The sequence below is a fragment of the Saccopteryx leptura genome, chromosome 5 (genome assembly GCF_036850995.1).
Source record: "Saccopteryx leptura isolate mSacLep1 chromosome 5, mSacLep1_pri_phased_curated, whole genome shotgun sequence".
Lineage (NCBI taxonomy): Eukaryota > Metazoa > Chordata > Mammalia > Chiroptera > Emballonuridae > Saccopteryx > Saccopteryx leptura.
In genome coordinates, this window is record NC_089507.1 from 13,205,081 (window position 1) to 13,220,872 (window position 15,792).

Below are 15,792 nucleotides of genomic sequence, written 5' to 3' on the forward strand. Positions count from 1 at the left end.
TAGAGTAATAAACATTTTATTTGCTTTTATTTTTTCTTTTTGAAATACAAAATGTGCACATTGAGTTTACACAAACACGCGATGGCAGATTTCAGTGTACATGTATTGTACTACTCTTAATCTCTACACTGGTGATAGCAGGGCAGCTCTCACATCCTATCTCTACACCAGAATAGATACCTGATTTATTGTTGCAAAGACAGCGCCTCCTACTGCAGCCTCCTGGTCTTTGTGACATTTCTGCAAAACAGGGAAGGTGTGTGTATCTTCAGTAATGTGGCAAATTGACAATTTTGGCTGAAGAGCGTTAAAAAGAATCAATTATTGGAGCGTTATGATAAGCTAAGTCGTAATACAGTCCAGATGAGTTGCTCAGCACTTCTTTTCATTGTCAACTGCATTTTGGTGTTGGCGTTCTCGCTATAATGGAATCCACGGGCACTTTCAAAGTGATGTCTGCTTGCTGTTGGTTCCTAGCACATACTGGGGTAGTCGGGGTTTCTTTGTCCCCGATGGCATGTTATAGAAAGGTGCGCGAGAGAGTCGGGGAAGGGGCACAGTACGCTTTCAAGTCTGTTAAAAATTACTTCTCATTAAGCAGTACCGAGCACTGGAGCACAGGATTCCGGACGCTTTGCATATGCCTATAAACAGCCGCACTGTTGCACACCTTCCTGGACTTCCACCTAATGACGGTAGAAAACAGTCCACCTGTAAGACTGCACAAATCCAGAGTTACATAATCATCATGTAGGCCTTGGCTGTAATACGTATTTATGGAAAATTATGAAATGCTTATTAAATAAGCTATTAGGCATAGGCTGCCATCTGGTGATAAACTAATTTGTTTCATATTTTTAAAGTGCCAAATAAGTGAAATGTCTTCAACAGTCGGCAGCAAATCCATAGAAACTGGGATGATGTATTTGCTGTCTTAAATTGTGGTACTCTTGCTTACTTAAAGCAAAGTGAACAGAAATTAATTTCCAGAAATTAAGTGCAGATGCCAATATTTTAGAAAACCATTTAAAATCTTGGGGTTGAATACATACAAATGAGTAGCAAAAAAAAATTTTGTTTTCACTGAAAATATGAAAATCTCAATAATCCCATGGCTCAAGTATCGATAAAACTATATGCCCATTTCTATTTTGAACACTCACAGGGTGGGAAATGACTTAAGACTATCCCATGAACTCATGGCATTATGAAAAGGATGCAAATTTAAAAGTGGACAACTCAAATCTTTTGGGGATTGCTTCATATTAAAACAAAGCTGATTTGCATAATACGCCTCAGTGTAAAGCTGAGCAATCTATGCTAAAAGTGGTAGCTCCAACTTGAAGTGTGGTGGAATAGTTCACATTGTCTGAGGACGCATTTGACAAGTTAGATCACATTTTCAAAGAGCTGCATGGAGCGCATGATGTTTTCATCCTGTAAGGGAGAAACAGTGGGATTAATCAATTTATTTGCAAGGGAAAGTATAGTAAAACTTAACATCATCGATAGGCTCTATGACTAAGCGAAAGGATATGTAAGGAAACCAATTGTACCGTAAGCTGACACAAAGAGTTAATTAAGTTCCTCTAGAGCTTCCCAACACTATTACAAAACGATGTTGAATAAGCCCCAGCATTGAACGAAATGACGTTGAATGAACGACACTAAACAAAATGATGCTGTTCCAGGGGCTACTGCATATTATTTATCTACTGCCTTTTCCCACAACCACCTACAGCCAAAGGAGCAGTTTCGGAGCCAGAAGCGGTGCTTCCCCTGCCTGCTCGCCCGCCATCGCGAGAAGTAGCTCTTTCTCGGCCTGACTGCTCGCTATCGGTAGAGGTAGCTCCTTCCCCAGCCTACTTGCCCACGTCTCCAGAAGTAGCTCCTTCCCCTAACTACTCGCCTGCCATCTCCAGAAGCAGCTCCTTCCCCAGCCCACTTTGCCCGCCATCTCCAGAAGCAGCTCCTTCCCCAGCCCACTTTGCCCGCCATCTCCAGAAGCAGCTCCTTCCCCAGCTCACTTTGCCCACATCTCCAGAAGCAGCTCCTTCCCCAGCCTACTTGCCCACGTCGCCAGAAGCAGCTCCTTCCCCAGCCCACTTTGCCCGCCATCTCCAGAAGCAGCTCCTTCCCCAGCCTACTTGCCCACGTCGCCAGAAGCAGCTCCTTCCCCAGCTCACTTTGCCCGCCATCTCCAGAAGCAGCTCCTTCCCCAGCTCACTTTGCCCACATCTCCAGAAGCAGCTCCTACCCAAGTCTACTTGCCCACGTCTCCAGAAGCAGCTCCTTCCCCAGCTCATTTTGCCCACATCTCCAGAAGCAGCTCCTTCCCCAGCCTACTTGCCCACATCGCCAGAAGCAGCTCCTTCCCCAGCTCACTTTGCCCACATCTCCAGAAGCAGCTCCTTCCCCTAACTACTGGCCTGTCCTTGCCAGATGTAGCTCCTTAGCTCCTTTCCCTGCCTGTTGGCCCGCTATCGCGAGATTAAAACTACACAGTACTGCCTGCTCACACAGCGATTGCGAGATGTGGCTCTGCGAGATGTGGCTCGTTGCCCTGCCCGGTCTCTGGCAAGCCCCGTGAGACTAAATAAACGGAAATGAGACACCAGCCTTTGGCTCTGGACATGTTTTTGGTCTGACCGAACCCAGTGTGATCCTGCAGGGCCTGGCCGCCTGCATTCCCCACTTGTAAACAGCAGTCTGTCCATGCTCCTCATAGACTACTGGACAGTTTATTTTAGGTTTTGTCGAGTCTACCAGGTTTTAAACCTTTCATTTAAATCTTACTGGGTGTCAATACAGGATATTTCCCAAATCATAACGCCAGAATGGAAGCTGGAGAGTCAAAGAGGGTAGTAAGACAAAGTGAGGAAATGCACATTTTGATATTGGCAGGGGATCACAAATGTAGAAGAAAACAGGGCTTGGGTGTGAGTTAAGAGTCAATTTCATGAGAACTTGGAGGTTGGGGCTTTAGAACGTGTTTGTAGCAATTTCATCTTTTTTCTGGATTCATTAAGGCTAAATCTGTGTGGCCTTTAGGAGCCTTTAAAAATGAATGACCTCTTGCCTGACTTGTGGTGGCGCAGTGGATCAAGAGTCAACCAGAGTGCTAAGGTCTGTAGTTTGAAACCCCAGGCTTGCTGGATCAAGACACATACGAGAAATAACTACTACAAGTTGATGCTTTGCGCTCTTCCCTCTTTCTCTCTCTCCTCTACTCTAAAATCAGTAAATGAAATCTTGAAAACAAAAATGAATGGTCTCAATGCCAGAGAAAGAACTGGTTTGCAGAAAACCATTGCTAGGTGGCCTTGTTCGGTTTAGCATATTCATTAGGAACATAAGGGACAGACTTTGGGGATAACACGGGAACTTGGAGACGGCATGCGAAGGGCACAGGGAGCTTTTTCTAGTAATGGTAAGGGCAGCTGAACTAATGATGAATCCCACTCCTAGAAGCCCAGTCACAACAGCGGCAGTAAGCAGGTAGATGCCATCAAATTAATTCTCTCAGAGACCACCGGTGCCAACTAGCACTTTGGAAACGAGCAGGCACGAGGAAAGGGGAAGCATATCAATTTATAAATAGGAGCATAGCCAAAGCACCAACAAACTTTTCTGTCTACATTTATTTTTCAATTCTTAATCGTGGTTCTAGCCACACATCAAGTCAAATAAATCTAGGTAAACTAAAGCTGCTCCCCCGCCAGGTGACAGAGAACTGGCTGGATCTCTCCCCTGAAAGCATTTACTGTTCTTTATTTTTTTGTGACTGAAGACCATTACTGCTTCAGCCAAAAAGCCATTTCTTGTCCACATTCATTAAAGCAATGATGGTTCTCTTAGAAATCGGCTATAAGCTTGGCCAGTGATGAGTACTTAGCTGTACCAGGTACACAATATACACGTTATAGGCTACGTCGAGGCAAAGAGCGACTTAAATCTCACGTGTTTTATTCTCTCAAGGATTTAGGGGACAAAAACTCTGTGTGCAACGCTTGCATTTCCAGGGCTTACCTACATAGCTGTAGGCACTCTACAAATGCTGACTAACTGAATTTAGAAATTGGTAATTGTTTCAGAGTGGTGGGCTTATCTCCGCGATGTTAAAGCGGTAAACTTAGACACACGGCCATTAGCTTTGCTCACGTCAGGGCGGCTGGCTGGCAATACTCAGTCTGGCTGCTCTGATAGCAAAAAGGATGGTTCCTTCACTACTGTTACTTACTTTTTGGCAACTCTCGATGAACTCATCTATAGTAACAACTCCATCTTTATTTTTGTCCATTTTCTGTTTAGGAAGAAAAGAACAAAAAGCTTTTTTCAGACTTACCCCGCAATATCCTTGCACCTGACCTGAATGAGCTGAAGCTGATTAAAAAAAAAAAAAAAAAAAAAAAAAAAAAAAGAAAGAAAAAGAAAAAGAAGCAAGCAAGCCCATTGCTTGTTTAATGGGAAGAACCTGCTTAAGAACAGGAACTAGTGCCTGACAGGCGGTGGCGCAGTGGCCAGAGTCAGCCTGAGACACTGGGAACCCAGGTTCGAACCCTAGGTTGCTGGCTTTAGCGTGTGGTCCAACCTGCTTGAGAATGGGATCATAGACATGCCCCCACGGTGGCTGGCTTGAAGCCCAAGGTCGCCGGCTTGAGCAAGCGGCTGGACTGCAGCCCCCAGGTCAAGGCACATAGGAGAAATCAATCAGTTGAACAACTAATATGCCACAACAACGAGTTGATGCTTCTCAGCTCTCTCTGTCTGTCCCTATCTATCCCCCTCTCTCTCTCTTAAAAAAAGCACAGGAACTAGAAATTCCTAATAGGAATCAGCTGGATAGGAATCACCATCTGGCTGAGGGCTGACCCTCATCAGGTGAATATGGTGAAGATAGAGACACGGATCTGGGTAAAATTCTGCCCTCTAGCTATGCCAGAGCTCGGGTAGTTTGCTGAAACTTTCAGAGCCTTTGTTTTCTGTAACATGAGGCTAATGAGGATTCATAACCTCACAGGGTTCTTTTGAGAACTAAATGAAAAAAAAAAAAAAAAAAAGGAAACATGGCAACTGCTTGGTGTTCTATTTAGGGTATCGTAAATTTTCAGTAAGTGTAGTTATCAACATTATTATAAATTCAAAACCAAAATTATTAAATTGGTAGAATGGTGAATATTTATTGTTTTGTTCCTTTTAGGAAATATCTTTTCCTTTACATTCTTTTGAATCATCATGGTACTTAGAAAACAGAAAATTTCCTCTTAATTTTTCCTCTCTGACTTCTATTTTCATTCCTACCTGGAAAAATGTTTCCACGTGTTGTCTGGGAGCGTCTTCTTTGAGGACAGGATATGTGCATTTGCCCATCATGTCATAGATTGCTTTCATTATATCAAGCATTTCCTGAAAAGCCAAAGGCACTCACATGAGGTTGCAAGTAATGTGTGAGAAAATCACCCTGAGAAATTTTAACACATAACTTCTACCCAGTTACAAACTTCTGATTTTTTTAATTTATTTTTTATTAAATGCCTGTTGGTTGTGAGGAAAAGCCAACAACCTTGTCCTCTAAAAGAAGCAGAATCAGAATGTAAGAATTATTTCTGATCTTGGTTTCAAAATGAAGTAAATTTCCACATATCGAGCATGATCAGAAAGAAATAGTCTGACTTAGTGTTTGATTTTCATAGACATCACAGAAATTACATTTGGTTTATTGAGTTATTATAGATCTTACATGTTGTCAATTTGATTATTGCAAATAAATAGTAACTACATCATAAGAATTAAACTAAGTCTCAAAGCTAATTCAAATATTTTTATTTTTCTCCCTACTATGGCTTTAACTAACGAAATCACACATGTAGATTAGTTAAAATATTATGACTTTGGGAAACACTTTGAAATTTCATTATTATTTTATTAAAACAAAATCTAATTTTTTACTTATTTTCAATCTTAGTGAAAATAATATCTAATTACTTAGACATTCAGCTTTATTATTTCACATTTGTCTCCTCCATATTAAATTTTCCACATAAAAGGATCTGCAGTAAGTTAATAATATAAATGTAATATACATTTACTTTTGAGAGTATTCAATTCCATTATAAATGACAAATTAGTCTGTAGTTTACAAATTATAGGTGAAAACAAAATCAAACATTAAAGATGTTTTGAGTTTAGATAAGTAGCAAGAGTTTTGTTTGCCATAGGCAAACACATTCTGAGATGTGTTAAGTGTGAGTAGAATGAACAGCATGTTTGTGTAAAACATAGAAAGAGATAGAAAGGAACGGAAGGAACAAGAGATACCTAATATTCCTGAGGCATCTGAGTACTAACTGCTTATTGCACAACATATATACCAGAGGCAGCAATTACTCAGGATATACTCAATATAGACAAAAATTAATATTCATCAGTCTTAAGTCTTAAATAAGCTACCTATCGGTGAGAAACATTCTGGCCCTATGTGTCCTCTGCTCAAGAAACACAAAGATCCGATGTCATCATTTACATTAACATGGATGGACCTTGATAACATTATACGAAGTGAAATAAGTAAATCAGAAAAAAAAACTAAGAACTATATGAATCCATACATAGAAGGGACATAAAAATGAGACTCAGAGACATGAACAAGAATGTGATGGCAACAGGGGTGGGGGGTGGGGGGAGGGGGGATGGGGTGAAGAAGGAGAGAGGGGTTGGGGGAGGGGAGGGGCACAAAGAAAACCAGATAGAAGGTGACAGAAGACAATTTAACTTTGGGGGAGGGGTATACAGCACAATCAAATGTCAAAATAATCTAGAGATGTTTTCTCTCAACATATGTACCCTGATTTATCAATGTCACTGAATTAAATTTAATAAATAAATTAAAAAAAAAAAAAGAAACACAAAGAAAACTCATGGCCGTGGGCCAGGCTAATAGCTGTCCCTCTGTTTTCAATAGAGCAATCTCATGTCACCAGTCCAGGATTCCTTTTATTTGAGGGGACTCTTGCTCAAAACTCACCTCTGAGGAAAGCCAGTGAGGTAGAGAGAAAGGACATAAAAATATTGAGCCCTCCCAGGATTCAGGTGATGCGATCCTTCAATCTCGCCTGTGCCTTATCCTAAATTTAACATGCCAGACCTGTGGTAGCGCAGTGGATAAAGCGTCGACCTGGAAATGCTGAGGTCGCCAGTTCGAAACCCTGGGCTTGCCTGGTCAAGGCACATATGGGAGTTGATGCTTCCAGCTCCTTCCCCCTGTCTCTCTCTTCTCTCTCTCTATTTCTCTCTCCCTCTCTCTCTCCTCTCTAAAATGAATAAATAAAATAAAAAATTAATTTAACTTACCCCACCCCTTTTCCCTTTCTTCTCATTGTGTTTGAATTGGTTTAATGAACCATTTGATACGAATATCTTATTTGGTTTGTGGGCCTTCTTTCTTACACAACCTGCCTAGAAGTATTTACAGGGGGAGCCCCACAATTCCACGAGGTCATTTTCCACACATTTCAGGTTACTACACAACCTATATGACTTTAAAATTGCATCTGTTTTCATATGGATCACATTATATGAGCTGGGGAAAAGGTCACAGGCCAAATATTGTAATGTGGTTAAGATACATTTTCTTTCTATTTGATTTTAACCACAGTCTATATTTCATTCATAGTGTTTACTAAACGCCATTAGGAAACAAGAGTATAATCCTTACATGTTTTATACCTACTTTGCAGATTCACCATAAACTATTTCTATCCATGCCAGACTTTTTTTGTTAGACTATTTCTCTACCACTACATAAAATATTTTAGGTTTCCCGAAAATGTGATTTTCAAATTAATAATGCAAATGTTTAACATTTTGAAGTTTAAAAAAATGAAAAACTGTCCCAACAGATAGCTGTTGCTGAGGTATTTCTTACTTCTTTAGTGATATAGCCATCTTTATTGATGTCATACAAATTAAATGCCCAGTTGAGTTTTTCTTGTACTGTCCCCCGGAGCAAAATGGAAAGACCGTTGATGAAGTCCTAAAAAGAAATTAAAAACACAGTTTGATATGACATTTCTAAAAAAGTAAGTTAAAAGTTCAGGTAAAATTCTCCCTTAAATGATGGAAGCGAGGGCTGCTACCCTCTGGAATCGAATCATTTATTTAGCAACACTGTTCGTGTGATCTTGCTTACCTGTCTTTCAGAGTTCTTTGTGAGCATAAACCACACCTTAGAGTTAACATTCTCAACTGGAAACTGCAACATGATCAACTTGGGGATTGGAAGTTGTACCAGGATAGACACAAAGAGCAAGATGCATGCTGCACGTGGTGCAGGCTTTCCAATGCAAGGGCGTGCAATTCTACCCAAAAGAACTGTTTAATAACACTGCACCTGTCAGAATTCAAACACATAATACCCTTCCCATGAAAAGATTTGTTTCCAAGACATGAGCACTGTCTTTAAAATAAGGACCAAATTTAACTTTACTTAGAAATCAAGTTATAATGTGCATGTGGGCAGCGGTTAAGAGCATGGAGCGGCCTGACCAGGCGGTGGCGCAGTGGATAGAGCATCGGACTGGGATGCAGAGGACCCAAGTTCAAAACCCTGAGGTCACCAGCTTGAGCGCGGGCTCATCTGGTTTGAGCAAGGCTCACCAGCTTGAGCCCAAGTTCGCTGGCTTGAGCAAGGGGTCACTCAGTCTGCTGTGGCCCCCCCGGTCAAGGCACATGTGAGAGAGCAATCAACTAAGGTGCTGCAATGAAGAATTGGTGCTTATCATCTCTCTCCGTGCCTGTATGTCCATCCTTATCTGTCCCTCTCTCTGTCACAAAAAAAAAGCAAAAAAAAAAAGCATGGAGCTGGAAGCCAGACCATCTGAATTCAAATTCCAGCTATGTCACTTGATAGCTTTGTGTTCTCAGACAACAGCCCATTGCCTCAACTTTCACATCTGTAAAATGGAGATTATAGCATCAACTTCTTAAAGTTGGGCATATATGATATATAGGTAGGAAGTAAATTTTCAGATCAAGTTTGGAAGATTTGACAAGAGCCTGTGAGGAGTCTTCGTACTCAAGGCTGAGAGTTCCTTTCCCTTCTTCAGGTCATTTTTGTCACTGAGGGTATTGGTTTCCTATTGTTGCTGCTATAACAAATTACCACAAATTTAGTGGTATAATTCATATTTATTATCTTACAGTTTCAGAGGTCAGAAATTTAAAATGGGTTTTACTGGGCTGAAATCAAGATGGGGGCACAGCTACCTTCCTTCAGGAGATCTAAAGAGAGAATATGCTCCCCGGCCTTCGCCAGCTTCCAGAGGCATCTGCGTTGCTTGGCTTGTGGCCTCTTCCTCCACCCATAAAGCTCATTACTCCAACCTCTGCTCCTGTTGTCATGGCTTCTCTTCCTTACTCTAATCTGTCTCTCTCTGATAAGGACCCTTGTAATTACATGGAGCCCATCCAAATAATCCAGGGTGAATTCCCCATCTCAGGAACTTTAGTCACATCTGCAAACCCTCTTTTACCCTATAAGGTAACATAGCTGCAAGCTCCAGGAACTAGACTGTGGACATCTTTGGGGGCCCGTTACTCAGCATACCAAACTCTGGTAAGTTCTAGATCTTTTTTTTCTAGAGTGTTTGTTGATACTTTAAAATTATATTTATTTCTAGATATTTTAGGCCTTCTGTTGCTGTTGTAAATGAGGCATTTTCTTCCATTATATATTCTAAATTTTGTTTCTACAGTGCATATGAAAGCTATTGATTTCTGTTATAATAATTTTGTATGTTACCAACTAACTGAGTGTCCCTTTTGTATATGATAGTTTTTAAATTGATTCTCCTGGGTTTTTCATGTATGTGATCACATTAGCTACAAATGGGGTTAATTTTACCTCTTCTTTCTAATTTTTATGTTTTTAATTAACTTCTTTTCCAAATGTATTGAATAATACTTCCCAAACATTACATAATTACAATAATAGTAGACATCCTTATTTTGTTACTGAATTTAATGAGGCTATTTCTAGGGCTTTTACATTGAGTATGATACTGATTTTTATTATGGTAAGGAAGTATAAAATTCTCACATAATTAAAAAAATTTATCAAGAATAACCATTTACTTTCTTTGCAAAAATGGAGAAGCCAATCTTCAAATTCATATGGACTTTCAAGGGGCCCCAAATAGTCAAACCAATATTGGAAAAGAAAAACAAAGTTGGAGAACTCAAACTTTCCAATTTCAAAACTCACTACAAAGCAGTATAGTGTGGCACTAGCATAAGGATACATATATACATATAAACCAATGCAGGAAACTTGAAAATCCAGAGATGCACACATCCATGGGCAGTGATGTCCAACAAGGATGCCAAGACCATGTAACAGGGAAAGAACAGTTTTTTCCAACAAATGGTGCTTCTACAATCGGATCACTATACCTACTTTACTTCCCATCTATATTCAGGGTATAGTATATAGAGTAAGAGAAAAATAGGAATCAAGAGAAGGCCACAAAGACTTGAGATATTGAGTAGGAAGAGACAAGTCAAGAGAAGAGAGCATTCCATGAAGAAGGGGTTATTTGTATCAACACAAGATGCTACTGAGGGTCCTGCATTCACTGGGTCAGCAACACGGGGCCAATGGGAGAAGCGTCCGAGGAGCCGAGGGAGAGAAGAGTGATGGGAACTGTATGCAGAAAGCTCACCCACCGTGCCTGTGCGTGTACATCCAGGGACAGCGCAATAGGTGGAGAATATGGGGTCACAGAAGAGATTTTTGAAGGTGAGCACTTTGAATACTGAAAGAAAGAATCTAGAAAGAGGGAAGCACTAAAGATTGTGTATGGGGGGCAAGGGTGGGGGAGGTATAAACAGACAGATACTCCTGAGAATATGGGAGGGACCCAAATGCAGGTGGGTGGTCCAAGCTGAGAAGTAAGGAGAGCCATGTCCTCAGCTGACACAGGAGGAAGAACTTGGTACAGATGCCCCAAGAGGTGGGAAGGCGAGTGAGTCCCCCTCTGATAGCTCTGTGGATGTCTGTGTGGGGGTGAAGGACCAGCCGGAAAGAAAGTGTCAGAACTGGAGGTCTGAGGAGAGAAGAGGGGGCAGCCCTGCCACGAGAAAACAAGAGCTGACTTGGGCGAATTACAGGAAGGTGAAGCTTCCTCCGATGATTTCCCTGCCTGCTCCCGGACAACTCTCGCAGGACACAGAAACCTGGTATGTATAACATACCTTCACTGAGAGATAGTGACACCCTGTGGAGTTGTGCAGTACACAACTTGCAAACTCTAAGCTTTGACTTTGTAGGAAGGTATAAAATAGTCACGGCAGAGCGTGGTCAGGGAAGCTAGCTCATCAGAGAAAGATTGCTGGACGATTTTGAAAAGCCAGATGCAGTCGATGGTTATTTTATTAATATATGTCGCTTCAAATTACAAGGTAATCGTTATATGTCCTTAGTTGAAAGGGAGGTGGTGCTGGATACAAGGTCTCTGAAGACATGCTTACACTACTGGTTCTGGAAATTAATTCGCACCAGAATCACCACCGGGCTTGCTGGAACCCGGATTGCAGGGCCCACCCCTAGAGTTTCTGATTCGTTAGGCCTGGAGGCGGGCCCAAGAATTTACTATTTTTCAAGGAAGGGCTTTTTATGTTTAACTTTTTTATGAATGAGTGTTTTTTTCAAATTTACAACACAGTATCATTAACCCGAGTTGTCATGCTGTCCATTACATCCCCATGACTAACTTATTTTATAACTGGAAGTTTGTCAAAAGGTACAAAGACTTTACATTCTGACAGAGTCCTGGGCCTGGACTCACACCTGGAGAACCACTGGCCCCCGTCACCGAACAGAACAGACCAGAGCATCAGCGAAAGATTTAAAGCCAGTGCTTTTAAAGCCACGTGTAGAGTTTTGTCATTTGCCTTCCTAATAGACCTTCATTTCCTCCGACCAGTCCTGTGAAAGCAGTCTAGTTTTGGCTCTAGTGATGGGAAGAGTAAGGAAATCCCTTTGGTCAGTGCAGCTGGATCTGGGGTTGGCGTGTGACTGGGCCCAGTCAACATCTGAATGGTTCTCAGGACTCCCACCAGGAATGGCGGACAGAGATGCTGTCCCTTCTCTGCTCCACAGAAATACCAATCAATCAATCAGTCAGTCAGTCAATCAAGCCTAGAGCCCAGGAGCTGCTGGCATTTTCTTGTGACACTTAGATTGTAGCTAGCCCTACGTCTGGACTTGTTCCTGGGAGCCAATAGAGCTATCATATTGTTTTTATTAGTGTATGATTTTCTTTTATTTGTGACCCTCCCCCCAAAAAAAATCCTCATTCACAAGCTGACTGACATCTAAATCACATCTTAAATACTATGTAACCTGAAACTACTTACAATAAAAAATAGCTATGAACCTTGAGTTCCCCTCTCCCTTATAATGTACCATCTTTCAGGATGATATCAATAAATAGTTAATTCAAAAAGGAATGCTTTCTTGTGCTGAAGAAAATGAGAAAATCAATGTGTCTTCTATGGTTTTGCTCCATGCTTTTCTGAATGGTGATTGAAATCTGCCAAGCAGGAGTTGCAAAGTTAAATAAAGAAAACAAAACAAATCTCAAAGGTAATTTGCACAGTTACCCTAGTTTTATCTGTGAGAGAATGCTGCATATTGTGCAAAAATGATAAGGGAGGTGGGTACCAAATTCTGGTTTCTATTCTCTTATAATCAAGCAAAAGAAAGACAAGGACATAGGACTTTAGAACAACCTAGTCTTCCCTAGTAAGAACCTCGTTATTGATCTACAAGCCCTTTCTTAGTGCGTTAGTTAGTGCTCATTACTAGGCAGGAACATTAGTCCTCCTGCCTCCCACGTGCCAAAGAGCATTATGGCTTAAAATCATGCATTTCGGGTATTTGCCAAAAACAGTCCTATTTACAGATGGGGAAACAACATTAAGTGACTCAGCCAAAGGATAAAGAGCTTAATTTAGCTAGGTAGTGGCGGATTCAGTAGGGAACGTTATGCATGTGTTTAGTATATTTCTTATTTTATGCTTGCTTATATATTTTCATAAACTTTTTTTAAGGTAATTAGTTTGCTTTGGTGTGGCCTCTCCTGTTTGGGGTTGAACTTCCGCACTGATTAAGCTACTATTTAAAGTATTTGAAATGATAATTTTGGGTATGACCTGGACTTTGCTTTTGTTTGGAACTAATAAAAGGTATCAACATGTCTAAAAAAATAATAAGTTTCATATTTTTTGCTCTATAAGATGCACTTCCCCCTGTCCCCAAAGTGGAGGGGAAAATGCCCATGTGTCTTATGGAGTGAAAAATACGGTATTTTATTAAATACTTTAACACACCATTTGGTTCAGAATTTTTTTTTTCTTATTTTCCTCCTTAAAACCCTAGGTGTGTCTTATGGTCAGGTGTGTCTTATGGGTCGAAAAATATGGTATATCTTCCAAGATCGGTAGTTGGGTTTTTATCATGTAGAAGACATAATGTACTTATCTTGATTGATACACAATGCTGTCTACTTAGTTATTCAGTATCTTGATAAGTGATTACACCCATATCAAATTAAATTAGAAGAGAGTTCTTTGGTTTGATTTCACTGGAGGCCATGAAACGTTAATGAGTTTTTAAACAAAATCATAAATACAAATTATAATGAATCTATACATAAACATAATGCTAGATTTATGTAAAAATATAGAAAACTGTACTAGAGAAAATTGCAATAACAAATAACCCTATCACCTACTCACATTTCCGTTCCTTTTTTAATGCATAGCTTAGCATATATTTATAGTAATGGTCACATGGCATATATAAAATTCTGTATATTTCACTTAAAATTATGAGCATTTCCCCACATCACTGAAAATATATTGTAACATCATTTAAATAACTACATATTAGATTGAACCATATGAGATTGCTGATGTTTTTGACCATATTTGTCAAGTATAGTAATTTTATATGGCTTAATCTAATAAAATACGATTACGTGATTTTGAACACTTAAACATTTTTAGACTAAAAACCAGACTAAGAATTACATTTTAGAAGGCAGCCTAGTACACACTTGCAAACACACACACACATACACACGTACATAAATTATACAACAGAAACTAAAGTTATGACTCTATTTCTATTTTTTCTATTAAATTTTAAAGATTCTTGTAATTAATCTCTAAATTTATTTTATCACCTACTAATGGTTGCAATCTGGAGTCTGAAACACTGCTTTGTCATACTAATATATTGTAATTTATTTAACTGTCCTTCCCTCCTTCCTACTGCTGGATATATAAATGAATAAACATTTTTCTTCATTATAAATGATGCTGTGGTAAACATTTTTCTCTATTTCCCATTACTTTGATTTATTTCCTTAGGAAAGAAGTAGAATTCTTGGGTTAAAGATCCCTGGAACCCTGCAGTTTAATAGCAACAACGACTACAGTTTCTTGATGTGTGTGGGGCCCTGTGTTAGGCAATTTCCATGTTATTATTTCATGCTAGCCTCAGGCAATCATAGGGAACAGGTCTTGTTGTCTTTATATTACAGATGGAGGCTCAGAGAAAATACGTGACTGAGCCAATGGACATAGCCGGTGGTGGGATTCAGCCGGTCCACACCAGTTCGGCTAAATCAATACCTACTTTTTGTTGCGTTTGGCAAACCGGTTGTTAAAATGGGACTTGTAATCAGGGTTCTCTCTAAGGGGGGCGCCTGGGCAGCCACCCAATGTGGAAATCACAAATTTACATTCCTTATTCTTTCTTATCGTTCACCTGAGCAACAGCGTATTCTAAGCACCCGTAGTAATGTTCATTCAGTCCACAGGTGAAAAGAAATTGCAAGTGAGGACACCAATCAAGAAATATCTTAAATAACAGTTTTATTGTTTTTTTGTCAAGTATTATTTAATATGTTTTCACTAATATTTTAAAACTCTTTATTATATCTAGTTTTGTGTACCTCTCTTACTGTTAATGCAGGAAATAGTAAACTCCCTTTCAGTATATATTTTTTTATACTTAAAACGGTCATTAGGGCAGAGAACCAGTTGTTAAATTATTTGAATCCCACCACTGGACGTAGCCAGTGAGCAGTGGAACCAGAAATTGAATCCAGACTTCTGGCTCAAAGCCCATGCTCTGATATTTGTGGATTGGATGGATTCCTCAGGGGTAATTGTAAAAGCTGGTGATGATACTCGGGAATTAAATTATAGAAGCTTATCTTAAACATAATCTTGCAAACATGGCTCGATCTCTCGTTTGTGGGAGGCCTGCTGTCATGGTGGAGAATGGGGACTGCAAATCTATGGCCCAGGGATCTGACCCACCCCCTGTCTTTGTAAATAAAGTTTTATTGGAACACAGCTACGTCCATTTACTTAGAATTTGTCTGTGGTTGCTTTGTGCTAGAACAGCAGAACTGAGTAGATACAGTAGAGAGTACATGTCTGGCAAAGTTAAAAATATTTAGTCTTTCAGAAAAGTTTGCTGAGCCCTAGTTAAAATGATAGGTTTTAGAGACTTAGGAAAAGCTAGGGTTCAGTCCTGGTTCTGCCATTGATTGTACTTTGTACAAGTCACTTAACCTCCTAGGTCTGGGGTTCCTCCTCACTCATATGTGGCTAGTAATACAAGTCCTTCTCTTTTTACCTGCTTCATCACCCCCATCCAAAATTATTTTTATAAACAACAACAACAACAAAACACACACACACACACACACACACACA

At 40.0% G+C, this 15,792-nt stretch overlaps 1 protein-coding gene across 5 annotated transcripts in view; it reads right to left on the minus strand.

Moving 5' to 3' along the window:
* Positions 1-15,792, minus strand: part of KCNIP4 (potassium voltage-gated channel interacting protein 4) — a 1,008,442-nt gene continuing 992,650 nt past the window's right edge. For all 5 annotated transcript variants that reach the window (XM_066385214.1, XM_066385215.1, XM_066385219.1 and 2 more), the window contains 4 exons: positions 7,925-8,032; positions 5,302-5,406; positions 4,241-4,303; positions 1-1,437 (listed from right to left, as the gene is read on the minus strand). In XM_066385214.1, the coding sequence (XP_066241311.1) occupies positions 1,390-1,437; positions 4,241-4,303; positions 5,302-5,406; positions 7,925-8,032 (324 nt within the window). In that variant the 3' untranslated portion in view covers positions 1-1,389. The remainder of the gene's footprint in view (positions 1,438-4,240; positions 4,304-5,301; positions 5,407-7,924; positions 8,033-15,792) is intronic.